This window comes from Sprattus sprattus (genome assembly GCF_963457725.1).
Source record: "Sprattus sprattus genome assembly, chromosome: 16".
NCBI lineage: Eukaryota > Metazoa > Chordata > Actinopteri > Clupeiformes > Clupeidae > Sprattus > Sprattus sprattus.
In genome coordinates this window covers 24,618,841-24,640,749 of record NC_137914.1, presented here as the reverse complement: position 1 = coordinate 24,640,749, position 21,909 = coordinate 24,618,841, and the positions used below count along the sequence as shown (strand labels likewise).

The window sequence follows — 21,909 nt, the reverse complement described above, 5'->3', positions numbered from 1 at the left end:
GTTAGAGGGGTTAAGGGCTGAATGAGTGAGAAATCAATGGTGATTGCGTTGACATTAACTCTACAGACATCCTAGGTTCCCTATCACAGTTGGGACTGCGATGTGACGGATGGAAATGACGCGTTCATTGACCAATCGAAGCACTTTCTATTCACGCCGGAAGGCCGAATTGCGACAAATCACTGCCCTGAGCCCGCCCCCTCAGGTCCCCTATATTGGGGGTGATTACGTCGCCCGTTCTCTTTTGACATCTTCGCCTTCGAGGCTACGGACCGTCTGAACAAAATTCTACACTCTTTGCGTATCCTTTGTCTTTGTGTGCAAAATTACTCTTTCGAGTTGGTGAGTTGCGGATTAATTCCCTTACTAGCTCTGAGTGCTACAAGGATATTCTACGCTTAAGCAAGCTGCTGTCTAGCTGGTGACCACGCTCTTCCTCGACTTGCCAGCTCACTACTGCTTACAACGTACTACGTTGTTATAGCTCTTGCTAATTGTGTCTCTTTTTCAGATTAACGATGACCAAACTCTACCCAGACTGTGGTCATCCCCGCGAGAAGGGAGACCGGCATCGCCGCTGTGTGCCCTGCCTGGGTAGAGCACACGCTTAGGCGGCGTTGTCCGGGGATTTCCCTCCCGCATGTGCGCTCTGTGCCGCGATGACGACGGCATGAGTCACGAAGCGCCTCTCTCTGTGGGCGAGAGAGGACATTCGTCCGAGGGCACAGCCTGTGCTGTCCGGGGTGGTGTCCCCGGTCGGACGAGGCTCCCCTCGCCCTGGGAGCAGCAGCGGGCCAGGCGGGTCCTCCTGCTCTTCCCCAGTGCGCGCGGTGGCCCCAGTCGCGGTGACTGCGGTGGCCGCTGAGCCGCTGTCTGAGCTCGGCATGCAGCTCGACGAGTCGGACGTTGACTCCGGAGGAGAGAGTCTGCTGGATGATTCGTTCGAGGACGACTCGGACGAGGACACAGACATGGTTTTGGGTGATGCGTCGCGGGCTACGAAGCCTGCAGCGCTCTCCCGGAACCTGGGCCACCAGCTACACGAAGTAGCGAGGAGGGCGGCAAGCCGGCTTGGTCTCCCCCTCCCTCCCCCGCCCAGCGTGCGTTCTGCATTGCTGGAGGGGGAGTACTATGGTGACCCACCCCAGCCGGCTTCCTCGAACATTCCCTTCTTCGAAGAGGTTCACGAGGAGCTGGAAACCTCCTGGGCTGCGCCCTACTCAGGGCGCGCTCCGGTTCCGGGGTTTGCGGAATGCCTCCAACTGGACCGTGCGAAAGAGAGGGGCTATACAGCCGCGGAAAAAATTAAGAGACCACTTCAAAATTATCAGTTTCTCTGGTTTTACTATATATTGGTATGTGTTAAAGTAAAATGTACATTTTTGTTTTATTCTATAACCTACTGGCAACATTCCTACCAAATTTCAAATAAAAATATTGTCATTTAGATCATTTATTTGCAGAAAAATGACAATTGGTCAAAATAGCAAAAATGATGCAGTGTCTTCAGATCTCGAATAATGCAAAGAAAACAAGCTCATATTCATTTTTAAACTACACAATACTAATGCTTACACTTAGGAAGAGTTCAGAAATCAATATTTGGTGGAATAACCTTGATTTAAAATCACAACTTTCATGTGTCTTGGCATGCTCTCCACCAGTCTTTCACATTGCCCATAAGGATTGAAAAAAGCGGACTGGAGGGTCTTCTAGTTCGTCTTCTCTGATGAGTCCAATTTTCAGCTTTGCCCAACACATGGTCGTCTGATGGTTAGACGGAGACCTGGAGAGGCCTACAAGCTAGAGAGTCTTGCACCTACTGTGAAATCGGACTCATCAGAGAAGACGAACTTAGAAGAACCTCCAGTCCGCTTTTTCAATCCTTATGGTCTTTTACAAACCTCAGCCAGGCAAAGTACAACGTTGTCCCGGAAGAAAAACTTGCTTCCTTTTGCTCTGACAATGTTCCCCAACTCTGAGAAGTGTTTTTTCCAGCAGGGCAATGCTCCATGCCACACAGCCAGGCCAGTAAAGGTGTGGATGGAGTACCACCAGATCAGGACCCTGTCATGGCCAGCCCAATTTCGAGACCTGAATCCCATAAAAAAACTCTCAAATGTGATCAAGAGGAAGATGGATGGTCACAAGCCATGAAAAGAAGCCGAGCTGCTTGAATTCTTGCGCCAGGAGTAGCATAAAGTCACCCAACGGCAATGTGAAAGACTGGTGGAGAGCATGCCAAGACACATGAAAGTTGTGATTTTAAATCAAGGTTATTCCACCAAATATTGATTTCTGAACTCTTCCTAAGTGTAAGCATTAGTATTGTGTAGTTTAAAAATGAATATGAGCTTGTTTTCTTTGCATTGTTCGAGAACTGAAGACACTGCATCTTTTTTGCTATTTTGACCAATTGTCATTTTTCTGCAAATAAATTATCTAAATGACAATATTTTTATTTGAAATTTGGTAGGAATGTTGCCAGTAGGTTATAGAATAAAACAAAAATGTACATTTTACTTTAACACATACCAATCAATAGTAAAACCAGAGAAACTGATAATTTTGAAGTGGTCTCTTAATTTTTTCCGCGGCTGTATCTCCTTCCCACCAGTGGAGGACACCGTAGCAGGTTATCTCTCGCCTGCTTCCCTGACGATGCGCCTCGGCCAGAAACCCGTGCTACCCATGAAGAGCGCGAGACATATGGCGGTTCTGGCCAAGAAGGCTTACCTAGCTGCGGGGCAGTCGGCGCTGCTTCAGCGCTATCAAGCCAAGCTCCTCACGGAGCTCGCAGCTCGTCTCGGGGAAGACGAAACCGTGGAGGAGCTACGGAGGGCGACTGATTTATCTCTCCGACTCACCAGGTGTTTGTCTCAGGGGCTGGGGCGAGTCATGGGGGCTTCTGTGGCAACACAGAGGTACCTGTGGCTCTCTCTGGCCAAGCTTTCTGACAGGGAGAAAGCACCACTCCTTGACGCTTCAGTCAGCGTTAAGGGTGTGTTCGGTGAAGCGGTGGGGGCGATGAACGACAAGTTCGAGGCAGAGCAGAAAAGCCGTCAGGCTTTTCAGGCATGGATGGCTTGGTCAAGCAGCTCCGAACCGCAGTCCTCGTCAGGGCAGACCACACCGGCCAAGGGAGTGAAACGGAGTGGGTTCCACTCCCCAGCTCAGCCAGCTAAGATGCCTGCGCGCCGCGGCTGGAATAAAAACCCATTCCGGCCACCGGCCCAGCCCACTAAGCAGCAACAGCAGCAGCAGCAGCAGCCAGTGGCACAGACAAGCTCCGGGGCCAAACTCAAACCCACACGCCGTGGTACCAGAGGGTGAGGCAGACAGCCGGTGCCCTGATGTTCGCCGCCCCCTGAAGAGAAAGGGGGGGGAGGTGGTGTGCCCGCCACCACCTGGGAATGTCGCCAGATGCGCTCATGTGAATCTCATGTCCAGCACGACGAAAACGTTCCCACAAGCACTACATTCCCATGTTCTCGACACTGTCCCGTTAGGCGCAGACACAAGACAAGCATGCTTTTCCCCTCCCACGATGCACCCGTTGGATTCGCCAAAAAAAAAAATATTCACACCATGAGGGGGAAACCCCAGATCTCACCCTCCTCCCTAGGAGTGGGTTCAGATCAAGGTTATGACAGATTGGTTATGAGCAGCCTAAGAGCCGACAAATTCAATGTAAGCCCCAGGCTTGCAGACTGCGTTTTGGGCTGGCGCGCATGCGCAGTCTCGCCCTGGGTGCTGAGAACAGTCTCAAAGGGCTACACTCTGCAGTTCGCCAGACCTCCTCCCAAGTTCACGGGTGTAATTCAAATCAAGGGTGCCACGAGCTCGCACACATTTCCTTCAACAGGAGATAGATGCGTTACTCGTGAAAAGAGCTATAAGCGTAGTGTTGCCAGAGAACAAAAACTCGGCCATTACAGCAAGTATTTCCTCGTCCCCAAAAAGGACGGGAATTATCGCTAACCCTAACCCTATATTAGATCTACGTGTACTGAACAAATCACTCATGCCGCTGAAGTTCAAAATGTTGACTCCGCGTCGTCTGATTCAGTTCATAAAGCCGAGCGATTGGCTGATCACGATAGATCTCAAGGATGCGTATTTCCATATACCGATTCATCCCAGACACCGCAAATATCTGAGATTTGCATTCGGCAATAGCATACCAATTCCATGCACTCCCCTTCGGTCTCTCCCTAGCTCCGAGGGTGTTCACAAAGTGTGTAGAAGCTTCCATTGCCCTTTAACTGTCTAAGGTCTATATCCCTCGTCCGGGATATTTTTATTTTTTTGTCAAAAAATGTTTTAAGCTCCGCGAGTTTTCGTCTTAGAGACATAAAAAGAACAACCACGGAAACATTGAACCCTTTTCTTTTATAATATATACAGTTCAAAATGTTAAAATAAATAAGCACTTTGTCAGGGGAATAGAACTGATGTGTTGCACTTTCTAGTATCTGAGTGGGGTTTCTGCTGCTAAGGACCCACCCATTAGCAAATGACAGCTATTAAGGAGATGGTGATTCAGTGATCTCCATTGGGTCATGGTGTGGCAAGATTCACTCCGGGGGTTTTGGGCCACAAAGACATTCTAGGGCCATTAGGATATGGCCTTTGTCTTTGCGAGAGGTGTCACAGGTTTGTTCACACCAACTCATCAATATGCATTTGTGGGGGCACAGATTTAGGAATGGCACAGGACACTCTGAAATTATAAATATGTGGTAGTGAAACAAGACATACTTTCTGAATGCTAAACTAACATGTGTTTAGCCAACACCTATGTTTACAAGGCTCAGAAATAAAAAGTCTTGTGAATAAATCTTTACAATGTGTTTTTGTACAAAGTCTGAGCACCTCTAAAACAAGGTTTTTCCAAGGGTATGTTTACATTTGATTTAAATTAAACTTTTCTTTACTACATTCCTTTTACTTACATGTTATTATTGCTGAGGTCTTCTAGAATAGAATAATATATTCCATTTGTGCATCAATGTTTTTAGTTAAGCAAAATGTACAAAAACATCAAGGCATGTCAGACAACTTAGAAAAGTCTAAAAGGCCTTGGACCTTAGAGTGTTAAGACGAATAGGCATTCGCTTATTCAATTATCTGGACGACTGGCTGCCGGCTTCTCGCTCAGAGGCAGAGGCGGTGCAAGAGTGCCATCTTGTGGTGGCACACCTGAACCGCCTCAGATTTGCACTAAACAAAGCAAAAAGCTTGCTGCGTCCTCATTTTCTGGGCATGACAGTAAATTCCGTCTCAATGACGTTGTGTCTGTCGCCAGCACGAATAGATGCCATCAGAGAATATGTGCAGCTGTTCAGACTAGGGCAAAGGGTCTCATCCCTTCGCTGTCAGAAGCTGTTGGGGTTGATGGCAGCCGCAGCAGTGGCACGCCCACTCGGGATGCTTCATGCGCGTCCATTTCAGGCGTGGTATCTGTCTTTAAAGCTCAGCTCCACCAAAGACAAGTTTCGCTTGATCACAGTGGATCGCAGATGCTGGCAGGCCCTGGCCGTATGGCGATCCCCGGGTTTCCTCTCGGCAGCGGCTCCACTGGGCACAGTGACGCGCCGCGTTATCGTCACCACAGATGCCTCAATGGACGGCTGGGGTGCGATATGCGAAGGATATTCTGTGAACGGGTGCTGGTCATCAACGCAGGCCGCGTCACATATAAATGTGTTGGAACTGCGAACGATTTTTCTAGCGCTTCGGCATTTCATACACATACTAAGCGGGCGTCATGTTCTCGTCAGGACGGACAACACGTCCGCCATGGCATACATAAATCGCCAAGGGGGGGTACGCTCCCCTGCTCTTTATCATTGGGCAAACCGACTACTCCTGTGGGAAGCGAGGCGCATTCACTCTCTCAGAGCAGTGCATATACCAGGTCATCTCAATTACGGAGCCGACCTGTTGTCGAGGGGCAACCCTCAAGCAGCAGACTGGTGCCTTCACCGTCAGGTGGTCGACCAGATTTGGCTACGGTTTTACAGGGCACAGGTAGACCTGTTTGCGAACAGGGAAAACGCCTTCTGCCCTCTGTGGTTTTCGCTAGGAGGCGACAACCCTCCATTAGGCGTAGACGCGATGAGCCAGCAATGGCCCAACATGCGTCTTTACGCATTCCCTCCGATCCCTCTACTACATCAGGTAATCTGCAGAGTGGAGGAGGAGGGTTTGGAGCTGATATTAGTAGCGCCCCATTGGCCCAGTCAGCCATGGTTAGCGGACTTAATCAGATTGTCAGTGCAATCTCCGTGGGAGCTCCCTCTGCGCAGAGATCTCCTCTCGCAGGCTCACGGGACGGTATGGCACCCCAGGCCAGAGCTGTGGCAGCTCAGGGCCTGGCTCCTGAGAGGAACAGGCTCTTAGCATCAGGCCTGTCGGATTCAGTGGTGAATACTATACAGAGCGCTTGGGCAACGTCTACCCGATCTCTGTATACGCTCAAGTGGCGCATGTTCGAGCGATGGTGCGCTGCACGTCAGCACGACCCTATTTATTGCGCTTTGGGCATCATCCTAGAATTCTTACAACAATTATTTGATGAGGGAAAGGTGGCTTCTACTATCAAAGTGTATTTAGCAGCTATTTCCGCCTGCCATATTGGCATTAACGGCAAATCTCCCGATAATCATCCATTGGCTTCGTGCTTTATGGCTGGGATAAGGCTTTGAGTCTTAGAGTGCCTGTCAGGCACCTATTGCCCTCTTGGGAGTTGCTAGAAACGGTGGACTTTTGAAGTTTGAAAGAAGTTTGCTTCTTTAAAAACCGCGCTGCTCCTGGCACTGGTGTCAGCACAGCGGGTTGGTGACATGCAAGCGCTGTCTGTCAGCCCGTCGTGCATTCAGTTTTCGATTGCCGGGGATAGGGTAGTATTGCGGCCTAACGCAGCATATACTCCCGAAGTGGTGACAACTCCGTTCCGTAACCAGGTCATTGAGTTGACCGTATTCTCGCCCCCTCCTTTCGCATCTGCGGAGGAGGAGCGTTTGCACAAGCTCTGTCCAGTGCGCGCTCTACGCACTTATGTAGAGCACACTGGTTCATTCAGTCAATCGGATCAGTTATTCGTATGCTTTGGTGCAAGCGCCAAAGGCAAACCTCTGGCAAAGTCGAGCCTCTCCGGGTGGCTGGTGGAGGCCATCACTTTGTCCTATACAAGTTTGTCTTTGGAACCCCCGGAGAAGCTTTGTGCGCATTCTACTCGTGGGGTTTCGTCCTCCTGGGCCCTGTTTAAGGGTGTTTCAGTGGATGACATTTGCAAAGCTGCAAGCTGGAGCTCTCACCACACCTTTATTAATTACTACATGTTGGATGTGGCGGAGCCTGGTTTCCTGCAGAGTGTATTTGCAGACCAGTGATCTGTGATCATATTCAACCTGCGATTACGCTTATCAATTGTGTGACCATCTCCCTTTATGAATTAAAGGCGGATGGCGCAGATGGGTGTAAGTATTCATAAGCATGGGGTCTGTGATCCCGTTTCACTTATATTGAATTCATTCCCCATATAAGGCACACCGCCACCGCCACATGAACCTCTATGAGGGCAAGGCGAATGTGTTGGCGTGTGCATATGTATGTTGGCCGACACTGTTTTACGCAGGGTTAGACTCATCTGAAAGTGCTTCGATTGGTCAATTAACGCGTCATTTCCATCCGTCACATCTGGTCCCTTGCTTAGGGAACCGAGGTTATAATTATAATTTCATAGTTCCAGACCGCCAGAGGCAGTTTAACATAGTGGAAGACATCATGCGCCCGCGCATTGGCTATGAGAACTTATTGATTGATTGTCATCTTGTGACACGTGACTAGGGATGGGTATCGTTTGGGTTTTTTCCGATACCGGTACAAAACCGATACTTTTAAAACGATACTGGTGCCTAAACGGTGCCAGAACCGATACTTTTTTTAAACTTTTTATTCAAATTGAACAATATATTAACTGTTTAAGGTATACTATAAATAAAAATAAATACAAAACACTTGGCTTCAAACCTTTTAACTTCAAACTATGAACAATATATTAACTTATAACAACTGTTTACAGTATACTTAAATAAATATAAATAAATACATAACACACTCTGTACACACACTTCGCACTTCAGTAATTCTTTTGCAGAAATATGAGCATGTTTGCCTTCAGAGTAAAAAAATATATAATTTAGTTTGCATTTATTTAAACCCACTGGTTTCGTGAATGTGTACTGCCCCTTTAAGAGTTTAGCTTCAGGGCCTCTTGAGTTCTCTCCCCCATTTACACGCAATTTTGTTGTTGCACATGCTGCACGTCGCGTTGTTTGAATCTTTTTGTGCGAAATACAGCCACACTTTTGATCGTTTACCTTTCGACATTTTCTCCGTTATATTGATGGTTAGCTCTGTTTGTGCTTGCTCTGTGCAAGGCTGCCTGCTCTTCGCTGTCATTAGACTGTTGCAATGTTATTGTAGCGTCCGAGTTACTGCTCTCTTAAGAACTCACATTGAGAAGGAATATCTTTGGATGAGACGGTAGCTCTCCGTTTAATAAAGCGTATCCAACTTCTGCTTAGAACAACCACACTTATCTTGAAACCGAAACCACACACAAGTCAACCCATTACAATGTCAACTCCTCAACACAAATCCCGTTTCCACTAGTCCCATATGGAATGCTACATTATCACCAATGCGTGAGCGACACAGGCGAGAGTCTACATTGGGAGATGGAGCAGTTTTGTGGTGTGCCCGACGAAATCTGTTAGCAACAAAAAAAAAAGTATTCAGATCGTACTCAGAAAGATCTCATCACTAACGTTTCTTCTCGTAAGCTATCGCTGGTTTTGTTAAATTATAAACATTTTAATAAAAAAAAAAATAATAATAAATTAAATCTGCTCAGGCACCGAAAGGAAGCACCGAAATCTGCGTTGCATTTCGGTCCGGGTAGGTATCGGTTGTATGGAACCGGTGCCGTATTGGTTCTCGGTACCCAACCCTAGCTGGGACGAGATGTAATGACTAAACTAGGCTTAGCCATATACCCCACGAAGCAGGGGGGGATGGAAGCACGGAGATGCAACCAGGCTGACATCTTGGTAGTGGAAGGGAGAGGCGTACCGTTTTACTATTGGGCGTTGCATGTGCCAGATATGTCCCCGAGCAAAACAGCAAGTGCCTTATTACAAGAAGCACACAAAGTAGTTTCGCCTGAATCAGAGTTTCAAGACAAAAATGACTTACAGGTCACATTACGTTATTCAAATGACGGGAGACCTGGCCCAGACCCTCAATATGACGAATCAGTTCATAATTTAGGCCCGCAGAAAATAATAGTTACTTCACTCATGTTGGAGAGAGAATACGTGTCTGTGCACCGTAATACTCGCACCACAGGCCGAAAAACTGGTTTGTTCAGTCACACCATACATACCCTTGTCTAAAGCCCCCGACGAGAAATGGCAAGATAACACACAACACATACGTGAATTGAACAGAGCTCGAGATTGGAAAAACATGGGTTATAGTCAACATAGTCCTCCTAGTACCGGCTGGTGGAGGAAAATGTTGAATTTCGTCGTAATAACGACACCAGTGACAAGAATGAGTGATCCGAATGAAACTAAATGAGACATAATGTTAACTTCGGAAGAAGAGGAGGCGCTAAATGAAATTACTGATAAATTGTGGTCAAAGCATTCAGCCAATGTGGGAAAAAATGATTGATGTTGAACCCGTAAAAATCAAAGGAAAAAAGGAATACTATCCTCGTGTAAAACAATATCCTCTGAAACCAGATGCTCAGGCAGGCATCGAACCAGTCATAGCAGAGTTGTTAAAAGCCAACATTATTCGAGAGTGCGCTGATTCACCGTGCAATACACCTATATTCCCAGTAAAGAAGGCAGCGCCCTCTACAGGTTGGCGCGCGGTGCAGGACTTAAGGGAGGTTAATAAGGCTGTCTTATCTCGTTCGCCTAACGTCCCAGACCCACACACACTTTTAAACCAATTAGACCCTGAAGCTAAATATTTTTCTGTAATCGATTTAAGTAATGAATTTTGGTCAATACCAGTAGACGAAGCAAGTCAGTTTTGGTTTGCGTTTAACTTTAAAGGCAAAAGATACACGTTTAACCGGTTAACTCAGGGGTATTGCGAGTCACCTACAATATTTGCTGATGCCATACGTAATTGTTTAGCTGATTTTCATCCACCACAAGGTAGTCAAGTCTTATCTTATGTAGATGATTTATTAGTATCTTCTAAAACACAAGAACAGTGCAAAATAGATACTTTATCTCTGTTACATTATTTGGCAAAAACAGGAAACAAAGTCAGCAAAAATAAATTACAATTATGGGCAACGGAAGTAAGATATCTTGGTCACACACCGCGAATGGAAGAACTGTGAATACGGAGAGAAAGAAATCTATATTGGAAGCTCCTAAACCTATGACTAAAAAACAAATGATGTCATTTTTAGGATTGTGTAATTATTGTCGACAGTGGGTACCTAATTATGCAGAATTAGTAAGGCCTATGCATGATATGATTTTCTCTGAACCAATGGCGCCCCACGATAAAGTTACGTGGACTAAAGAGGGTTCAAACGCTTTTCAATCAACAAAAGAGAAAATAGCCAACTCGGCAGTTCTGGCTCTTCCAAATTATGCGAAATCTTTCGTTCTCATGGTCGATTTCAGACATGGATTCATGTCTTCTGTTTTGCTTCAAGTATGGAGACCATTAGCTTTTTAATCAACCCAGCTAGATCCGGTAGCTCGTGCAACACCAACATGTGTTCAATCAGTTCTTGCCGCTGCACTAGCCGTACAGGCTTCAGCAGAAATTGTGCTGTTTCATGAACTCGCCGTTAAGGTACCCCATGCAGTGTCAATGCTATTATTACAAACAAACATGAATTTCCTCTCCCCTGCTCGACACTTATCATGTATGACTCTTCTTCTCTCACAACCACACATAACATTGGAACGGTGTAATACACTGAATCCATCTACTCTGTTACCATTGCCTATTGATGGCACTCCACACAGATGTGAGGAAGAAACACAACAGGTGTTAAAACCAAGAATAGACCTGCAAGACACTCCCTTAGTGGGAGGACATGTCATTTATGTCGATGGGTCTGCAGGTAAGGATAAGACAGGAAGGAATTTAGTAGCTTATGCAGTCACTAGCCTCACTGACATAGTTGAAGCAAAGAAATTACCTTCTAACTTATCTGCACAAGCAGCAGAAATAATTGCATTAACCAGGGCATGTCAGTTATACAGAGGACAGGAAATGACAGTATACACTGACAGCCAATATGCTTTTGCTGCTTCACACATTTTCTGTACACACTGGAAAAGGAGAGGTTACAAAACTTCTGTAGGCAAAGAAGTTAAACATAAAAAGTTGTTACAAGAGCTACTTGAAGCAATACAATTGCCTAGTAAATTAGCTATATGCAAATGTGAAGCACACACCAATAGAATAGATAACATCTCAAAAGGAAATGCTTTGGCAGATAAGCCTGCCAAGCAGGCAGCTGGTCTGTATCTGACACAAGACACAGAGGATGACTTTTTGATTAACATGCAACAACAAGCATCCAAAACTGAACAGGAAAATTGGATAAAACACAGGGTGACACTGAAAGATGAGGTATATGTCAGTCCAGATAAAAAACCCATCTTGCCGCAATCTTTATATAAATGGGCAGTGATTTTGAGTCATGGTGATACTCATGTATCAAGTGGAGGGATGGTTAGTCTAGTAAGTAAGCACTATACAACATATGGATTCATAACCTATTCAAAAAATATTTGTCTGCAATGTGAGATATGTATTTGGCATAATTCACAAGGGAACCTCAGGCCTAAGAGGGGCGTTTTCCCCAAGCCTGACTATCCTTTTCAGGTAATACACATGGATTATATCCAATTGAGCAAAGCCAGAGGGCTGGAGTATTGTTTGGTTATAATTGATGTGTTTTTCTAAATGGGTAGAGGTATTCCCTAGTTCAACACCAGAAGCACTCACAGTAGCAAAAGCATTATGTAAAAGAATAATACCAACTTTTGGTGTACCACAAATAATAAGGTCTGATAATGGCTCACATTTTGTGAATGATGTGTTGGACAGAGTGGGACAACAATTAAAAAATTGACTTGAAAAGGCATTGTGCATACCACCCCCAGAGTGCTGGCCTTGTGGAACGAACGAATGGTAGTGTAAAATCTAAACTTCGAAAGGCTATGGCAGAAACAGGTAGACAATGGCCTGATTGTTTAGATTTAGTTACTTTAAGCATGCACATTACCCCTGCTCAAGGCCAGTCATTGTCACCTTTTGAAATACTTTATGGTAGACCGTACAGAATACCAGATCTCACTCCAACTGTAAGAGCCAACCCAGATGACATTCCCACACTAGCAGATTACATGAAAAGAACTTTACTGACTAGAGAATGCAAAGTGCCGAATACTGTTCCAGTTGTCCCCACAGGAACAAGGCCAGGTGAAAGTGGGAGACTGGGTGTTCATCAAAGTCATCAAGAGAAAGACTTGGTCTGATGATCGGTGGGAGGGACCATACCAAGTGCTACTGGCCACTCCTACTGCTGTAAAGATTGCCGAACGCTCCACCTGGATCCATCTCTCACACTGCAAACTGAGATAATTATTAGGATACACCACTAGCTTTGAGTAGCGTTTAGTGGTTCCCTCGAGGGGGTTGAGAAATATAGCTCTTGACCGTCTGATAGTGCCGGAATTTGGGATCCTGCTCACCATAGTAGGAGGTGTATCCCTTTTTTGTTTTACTGTGTTTCTTGTTGATCTGTTTTTATTGTTTTTCTGTATATTGCATAAATAGTATAATTCTGTTACAACAATGTCTAGACTGTTGCTATTAGTGATTATTACAGGTGTACTTTTGGGTTTATGGTCCTCCACAAATGTAATTGAGAGAATCCAAAAGAGGTGGATTTCATATGGGGAACATGAACTCACCTGTATTCTACTTATTCATGGTATAGATATGCATCTATGCAAGCAAGCATATGGAACAAGACTAATTGTTATGTATGTACTTTAATGCCAACTTCTTCTTCACACCCTAGACTTGAAGGTAGACCACTCTCATACCAAGCCACGATCTGTGTTGGAGAGAGGTGTGGCCCAGACAGCTGGGGCTACAATACTCCATCTTATGACACAAACGGTACCCAGGAGCAGGATGCGTGTAACACCACCCACCCCCTAGTAGAGCTAAATACTACATCTTTGCTGTCACCTTATGTGTTAGTCCATTCTGTATTCCCATTATGTTTTGCAAATAATGGAACCATTAGATTAGGCTCCCTGAGGCAGAGAAAGTGTAACAAAACTGTCATTCCTACGACTACTTTGTCCTCAAGCACCACTTCCTCAGCCAACATCAGTAAGTGGGTTTATTTGGTGCCGTGTCCATGGGGAAGCTTTTCCTTATGTTGGGGTTGGAATGCAAGGCACTGCCCCTCTGACAAGGGTACCCCTGCGTTGGAAGGTGTAATGTGGGTGTGCGGAAGTAGGTTATACAGTCACAGTCAGTATGCGCCCCTGCTCAGGTCACGGACCACACGTTCTAAGTGCTACCTCACAGCCAGAGTCATCTCGTAAGAAGAGATTTGCTGTTAAGGATCACGACAGTGTGTGGGGGACGGATGTACCTGATGACCAAAAGATTTGGACTGAAGGAACCAAGGTTACTTTGGCTCTGTTTCCATGGGTAGGAGTAGGTAAACTCATGTTAAGAATGGAAACGCTTAACTATAGGTTAGGACTGTTCGTTAATGCAACCTCAGTCAGCATGGAAGGCCTTAATGATGAAGTGACGCAAATTAGGTTGATGGTATTGCAGAATAAATTATGTTTGGATCTGCTTACTGCTGCTAGTGGAGGGGTTTGTGTTATGCTGAATGATACCTGCTGTACCTGGATACCAGACAACGTGCAAAGTGTCTCTGTGTCTAAAGCCTTACAGCAAATGAAGGCTGTTCGTGATGCTATAGCACAGGGGTCCCCAACCTTTTCTGCACCACGGACCGGTTTAATGTAGGGATTTTTTTCACGGACCGGCTTCAAGGTGTCATTTTACACGTCATCCATTCATATTGATGTGAATCATTCAATTGCACCCGTGAGGCATGCGCGAATTTGATAGAATGAAGCCCGGTCTGCTCATACACAAAAGCTAACATTAACGTTAGGTGGAGTTAATTTGCTGCCAACACCATTGTATTACGAACGTTAAGTGCATGAAAAATACAACTCACCAAAACTCTGAATCAGTGCTTGGTCTCCATGTGCCGAAGCAGTTTTAAAGGCTTCATTGGTGCTAGCTTGTCGCCACATATTAAACAGAGCGGAATTGGTGCGTGAGAATCACCTGTTGCGATAAACCCGTATTTTAAGTATGACTCCTGTTGAAAGAAGCTTTCTTTTTTTGAGGTCGTAGGTTCCTCTTCTGGCTCCTTAGTTGGCCTTTTCACCTTTGCAAAGAAGCTCTCCAAAGATGTTTGTTTTTTTTACTAATTTTCGCTAGTTTGTTGGGCTTATTTGAGTGACGTATCACTTGAACGAGACAAGCGTCTTGACGTGACAAAAGGCACAGGCGAATGTGACGTCCAGGAAAATCCGGTCGTTTTTCTAAATAAAACACCTTTCAGACGCTAATAATTAATACAGCGGAATTGATATAAATTATTTATTCTTTTAGTGCGGCCCGGTTGGGGACCACTGCTATAGCACATGATAAAGTAGTGGATGTGCCTTGGTGAAATCCGTTCGCTTGGCTTACTTCTGGTACATGGTGGCAAATAGTGTTGAAAAGTCTGTTACCTATTGTTGCAATTTTTATACTTTTTTGTAAGTTCTGTTAAAACTTTGCTCTGGTTTGTGGAAGTCGTTATTCTAAGTAATTCTAACAAAACTTAGTAAGAGTTTAGGATTTTTTTCCTGTCACTAGGTACATGTTGCATTAAACTGCATTAAAAGGTTTTGAAATTAACCAAAATGACTGAAGAGTTTTTATTCCTCGTGACTTGGTGGTATAAATCTTTCACTATGTTAAACTTAAACAGTCTGGAACTATGAAATAGAACGCTGGTTACGTATGTAACCGTCGTTCTATGAATAGTGGAAGACCACCAGAGTCCTTGGTCACTCGGAATGGCGAGAATGACCTTGGAGAAAGATCATGACGCAGGTGTAGGCTATATACCTTTAGGGCGTCACGTGTCACGAGATGACCATCAATCAATAAGTTCTCGTAGCCAATGCGCGGGCGCATGATGTCTTCCACTATGTTAAACTGCCTCTGGAGGTCTTCCACTATTCATAGAACCACGGTTACCAGCTTTTTAAATACTTATAATAATAATACATACGAGAATATTTGTTTCATTAACAATTACGTTTCACATTTATAGTCATGACTTATTTATACGAGGAATCGTGATATCCTAAAATAAATAAAAGCACTACACGAACACTGCAAATGTAAGTGCATAAATAAATAAGCACTAAACTCAATCACATTGATATAGCCATCGTGGAATAGAATGTACAAATCTACGTCCTGCAACAGTACCTCTACCTCTGAACAGGTGAAGTTAGATCTGCGGTGCTCGTTTTCCGTTTTTACATGACTCGCTCTCGACTTGCTTTTGTGTGGATTTGGTCTATTCTGACTGCACACGTTACTACGGTTGCATGCCCTTATGAGGAGCTGGCAGGGCGTGTATTTACGCAAATCAAAGTGCACGTTGCCGATTAACTGAAAATGCCAGATATCGGCCCTATTAATCGGTCGACCACTTGTGAGCACAGAGGAGTGCGTTGACACATTAGCATTTAAAGGAACAGGCACTCAGAACAGGTTGCTCTGAACAGGGCTGTTTTAGACAGGGTAAGAAGGGCCGTATTATGCTTGATCCTTGAGGTATTTTGACCAAATTATGTTAGACATTTTATTGAGACCCTAACAAACCATGTCAACTTGTGGAAAAATGTGCATACGTTGACTCCTTTAAAATACTGAATAATGCCTACTGAAAGTCCAGGTCATCTTTCTCAATGGCTTTGAAGCGATACAGTGCCATGTAGTAATGTGACTGTGAGAAGGTGCCAAGGTTCTTCTTATTCTAAAAAAGACAAATAGAAACCAATCAGTTCATTGTGAATCAAAATTAATCTTACTGACAACATTTCATAAACTGCTGGCTTTAGGGCACACCCAAAATGGAAGCCAGGGGAAAGTGTTTTGTAAACATCTCAAGCTCAAGATTAAAAGATGAACCAGCAAAAAGGTTCAGAAATAAAAAACAATCTCCAAAACTTCTCCCACAGTTGAGTAAACTCATATTGTCCACTGTCAGGTCACTGAGAGTACCTTGTCATCTGCTGTCGCCTTGTCTCCTTTCTTGTCACCATCTGGCTTTGCTGTTAAAAAGGTCAGTAGTATTAGTAAAGAATTCTTAATTCTTTATTGGGATCCCCATTAGCTTCCACAAAGAGGTCGCTAGTTTTCTTGGGGTCCATTCAAAAGCAATAGCAATCAAAAGATAAAACAAACAATATAAAACATGGATAAACAAAATGTCATAACGCCAAAAACACAAAAAATAGGTGCAATTCCTCTCCAATAACCAGTATTAGTTTACACTGCAAACAAAATTGACACAAAGTTACAACAACAACAACTTAAATTAAATAAAAACAATCCAAGGTTATAACCACAATAAGATCTATTTAACATGAATGAGATTTTTTAACGACTTTATGAAAGAGAATCTGTTTAGTTTTTGTCCGTTTGATGTTGATTGGTAGCATACTCCATTCAAAAGAAGCCCTTAAAAGAACAGTTCTAATCATACAGTTTTTTCATGGACTTGGCATCACCAAATGACCAGTGCTCACTTGATATGTATTAAAATCATGACAAAAAACTGAATAGATTAGTTTCTCACAAAAGAAGTTAAGTGGGTCATTCCACGCCAAACAGGACACTGGCTCCCACGCGACCGCCAAGTTCCAAATAACTATTTATTATTTTTAATGTTGTGCAGTGAAAGCTTTTTCTACTTGTTTTGCAGAGTGTTCCAACTGCATAGTGGATGTGTAGAATGACATGCATAACCTTACATCATGAACATTTATTTGAAGATGATGCCAGTACTAGTTGTTTACAAAAATAAATATGCTTCAAAAACATGCTTCTTGGACTGGACTAGAGCAGTACATTCTTTCATTTACCCTTTTCTTTGTGCTTTATTCATAATGGGAATGATTCATTCACATTGGCGCAACTTCCCAGTAAAGATGGGAAATCTGAAAATGAGCCTTAGAAAGTAAGTAAAGATTGGAACTCTGAATACGAGCCTTGGGAAATTGAAGAATGTACTTACTTTCCCCACCTGTTCAATGCACACACCCAAACAGTACATACTTACTTTCCCTACCTGTTCAATGCACACACCCAGTCAGTACATACTTACTTTCCCCACCTGTTCAATGTACACACCCAGTTAGTACAAACTTACTTTCCCCACCTATCCAATGCACACCCAGTCAGTACATACTTACTTTCCCCACCCTCCTCCTCTTCCTTAGGTTGCTGTGCATCATCTTCTTCCATTAACATCACCATCTTTTTGGAGAGAAAAAACTGATGAGACTGAATGGTCATTATGAAAGTCACAGAGAAAGTAATGAATTGGATAACCATATCTGAAATAACTATCATTGCTACAGATGATGTATCAAATAATAGCTTCTAATAACCGCCCACACATTAATTTGCTTTAATCACTGAACAAACCTGGCTTTTATTGGAGACAGAAATAAAGTGAAACTAGCTTTTCTTCATATTAAAGCCCACTGCAGAGAAAAACAATCCTAAAGATCAGAGCCATCTTCCTGACTCATATCAAACTTAAAAAAGATACAGAGCTATACTTCACCTTTGTCATCCAAACTATACTGCTGAAGTCATTTATTACAATGTACTACCGATGGGAAAACAGGGCCAGTTAGATTGGACACTAACTGGAAATGGACCAGTAATGTACAGGTTTAAGACTGGTAGCAGTAATGGGGGACCATTGAGCTTTGTTGACTGCAAAAACTATAAAACTGTACAACAGTGTAGGAACAGAGCAACCTGTAAGAACAGGGAAACAAAGTGTTCAGTAGAATCAGTGGGTCAAACTGAGTGAGTAAGATCAAATCAAATACAAAACCCAGTCTCAACTTTGAAGAAAGTCTGCTGCTCAACACAAATATTCTGCCAGGCTAGTAACTCAACAGCCTCTCATGAAACATGTTTAAATCTTCTCTGCCCTATACAGCCTGCATCTGGCTCTTCCAAGTGCCTCCTCTAGCCATCAAGGCAGAAAACAACCACTAAAAGGGAGCATGACCAGCCTCCAAGCAGCCAAGGGAGCAACTAGTGCTGGAGCCCCAGCAAAACCTTGGCTGTGCAAACCCTCTCCATGCTAGCAGATGCACCAGGGTTATCAGCAGCAGAGTTTTGATCTTGTGCTCTTCTTGTGCTTTTTGTCTGGTCTAGTTGCTGATGGTTCATACCTAGAGTTGAGTATATAGGCTATCAGAGAGGATCCCTTCCATGGGTTTTTATTGGAATAACTGTTTTATTTCTTTGTTCATTTAAATGTCTTTCTTATTTTGTATTCCTCTGGCACCCAGGCTGCCTTTGTTTGGTTAGGAACTGAAGTACATGTGAACCAGCATTAAATGAGTCCCATGTTCTGTCAGGAAGATGCGTTGTATGTAAAAGTAATAAGTCTTTTGTGTTTAATAGTTATTTCAAAGTTCTAAAAACAGTTTGGGGAGGTTTTGGCTGTGTTACCGTACTGTTGCTCTGTTATGTAATTTTGGGTAAAACTAATAACAATGGTACTGAACTTTCCTTCTGTTATGTTATTATGATGAGCTGGTTTCAACACAGTCTAACATTAACGTGAACTATGCTTATTGTTAGCTTATATGAGGGCCACTTCTTCAGGCTACCTGTGATCTGGATTGCTAAACTATTCCAGTAATCGACATGAGGGATATGCTTTATTTGAGTGTTAACTGTACATTCCACAAGATTAAGATTCAAATTACATTTTATTTATAAAGCGCCATAACAATAGAATTGTCTCTAGGCGATTTACATAGCCCAGAGCCTGAACCCCCTTAGTGCAAGCACAATGGCAACAGGGGAAAGAAAATCTCCCTGTTAGTCAGGAAGAAACCTTAAGCAGAACTACGGCACATAAGGGGGGACCCATCTGCTTGAGGCCAGCCGGGTGGAGATAGGAAGGGGGAGGGTTGTGTGCAGTGCCGCTGCTAGCCATATTGGTGCCCTAAGCGAAACTCCTTTATGATTACTATTATAATTATTTTTGTTGGCATAACAAATGCTAGTGGAGTCAACTGAAGTTGAGAGGCGCTTGTCTCCAGGTCACAGATTACACTAAACTGTCATATATTTCTTTTTTCACAGACACAAAAAAAAGGCTGTGATTGGAATACGGGACTGGAGCTGTCCCTGACGGGACAAAACAAAATCACCCATAATTCGGGATGACACGGACAATTCGGGACGTTTGGCAGCCCTACTTGCACCTAAGTTATAACATATTTGAGTGTGCTAACATTATCAATAACGTCAGCTAGTTCGAGGTGTATGCATTGGCTAATCATTTAATTAGCAGCACATTTCCCGTATTTAACAATGATTAAACATGGACGTACCTGCACGGGCATCATCTCGCAGTTTCTTACTGTTTCTTTTTTTCTGCCCCTGACTCCTGTTGTCTTTTTGAGGCCATTTTCGAAAAGTTTACCTAGCCACTGAGATAGGAAAGGGCACAAACACGGCGAGCTTGGGAAGTTGAGTTGTTTGCTGGGGGGGGGGGGGCACCATCGTAACTTTTTTTTAGCAATTAAATATATCTCTTGTTCTGCCTGTTTTGTGATATACATGCCTAAAAGGTGCCTTATACTTCTATACTGAAATAATATCGGCATAATAATTTTTATAACTAAGATGATTTTTCAGTTGCCTATTTTTTGGTGCCCCCTCAGGACGTGGTGCCCTACGCGCAGCGCATAGTGCGCGTTATGGGAGCGGCGGCACTGGTTGTGTGGCAGAAGGGGATGGGAAACAAAGACAAGAAGATAAGAAACTGCAGTCAACTTGAACTTCACACTTGCTTGTGAAATGGGTGATGTTTACACCAAGGCGACATGTCATGGGCAGGTTTTAGGGTAATACTGCAGGGCTATCGCCCGTTAGTAGAAACCCTAATGTTTTTTAATCACACTTGAAACCCCAGGCCATTAGCCCCTGTTGACCCAAAGATAGCCCTATAGTGGAGTCAAGTCAAGTCAAACTTTATTTGTATAGCACATTTCATATTTACATAGACTCAATGCGCTTATTAGGTAAAAGAAACACAATACAAAATAGTTGAAAACATTTACAACCCAATAAAGTAAATAAAAATGCAAAAGATCAGTAAAAAAGAGAGTAAAAGAGAAAAATCATGAATTATATGCCAAAGAGAATAAAAAAGTTTTAAGACCCTTCTTAAAAGAGAATATGGATTGAGGTGACCTTAGTTCTATCGGTAGCTTATTCCAGAGGATTGGAGCACAGTAACTAAAAGCGCCATGACCGTTTTTTGTGTGAATTCTGGGGACATTAAGTAGATATTTATTGGAGGACCTTAAGTGACGGATTGGGTTATGAAGAGATATTAGATCAGAAATATAGGGAGGGGCTAGATTATTTAATGATTTGTGGACAAGAAGGAGTAATTTGAATTCAATTCTTTGTTTAACTGGGAGCCAGTGAAGAGATTTAAGAATAGGGGTGATGTGGTTATATTTGGGAGTTCTAGTGAGTATTCTAGCAGCTGCGTTCTGGATGAGTTGTAGTTTGTTTAACATTTGCTGAGTTAAACCAGCATAAAGTGCATTACAGTAGTCTAAGCGACTGGAAACAAGAGCATGCATTAATTTTTCACAATCATGTTGTGAGAGAGTGTTGCGTACTTTAGAAATGTTTCTGAGATGGTAAAAAGATGCCTTAAAAATGTTGGATATGTGCTTTTGAAAATTAAGATCAGCATCGAGGGTCACTCCTAAGTTTTTGACCTCCTCCGAAGGTGTTGAAAAGACAGAATTAAGAGTTGGATAAAATGTATTTCTGAGTGTTTTTGGGCCAACCAACAAAACCTCTGTTTTTGCATTGTTTAACATTAAAAAGTTTTGGGCCATCCAGGTCTCTATGGCAGAGATGCAGTGAGTGAGATCCCCCAAAGGACTGGGATCATCAGACGAAATAGACATATATAATTGGGTGTCATCAGCATATGAGTGGTACGAGATGTTATGTTGCCGGATGATCGACCCAAGAGGTAGCATGTACAAGTTAAAAAGTAAAGGACCAAGAATTGACCCCTGCGGCACCCCGTATAAAATAGGCTTTGTGTCAGAAAAAAGATTATCAATAGAGACAGTAAAAGATCTTCCGCTTAAGTAAGATGAGATCCAAGCGAGGGCTGTACCTTGAAGACCAACTAAATGCTCAAGACGTTGAAGCAGAATAGCATGATCCACCGTATCAAATGCAGCACTTAAATCAAGAAGAACAAGGACTGACAATTTATGATTGTCAGTAGCAATTCTAAGATCGTTAACCACTCTGACTAGAGCAGTTTCTGTGCTGTGATTTACACGGAAACCAGACTGAAAGGGATCAAAGATGGCATTCTGAGACAGATAGGACACAAGTTGCTTGTAAACAACCTTCTCAAGAATTTTG

General features: G+C 43.5%; 1 protein-coding gene across 1 annotated transcript in view; it reads right to left on the bottom strand.

The window, feature by feature from the left end:
- Positions 1–21,909, bottom strand: part of LOC308377531 (SH3 and cysteine-rich domain-containing protein 3-like) — a 62,679-nt gene that overhangs the window by 9,494 nt on the left and 31,276 nt on the right. The window contains exons 8-10 of the mRNA XM_080854223.1: positions 17,655–17,718; positions 16,462–16,511; positions 16,122–16,213 (exon numbers count right to left, since the gene is read on the bottom strand). Coding sequence (XP_080710349.1) covers positions 16,122–16,213; positions 16,462–16,511; positions 17,655–17,718 — 206 coding nt within the window. The remainder of the gene's footprint in view (positions 1–16,121; positions 16,214–16,461; positions 16,512–17,654; positions 17,719–21,909) is intronic.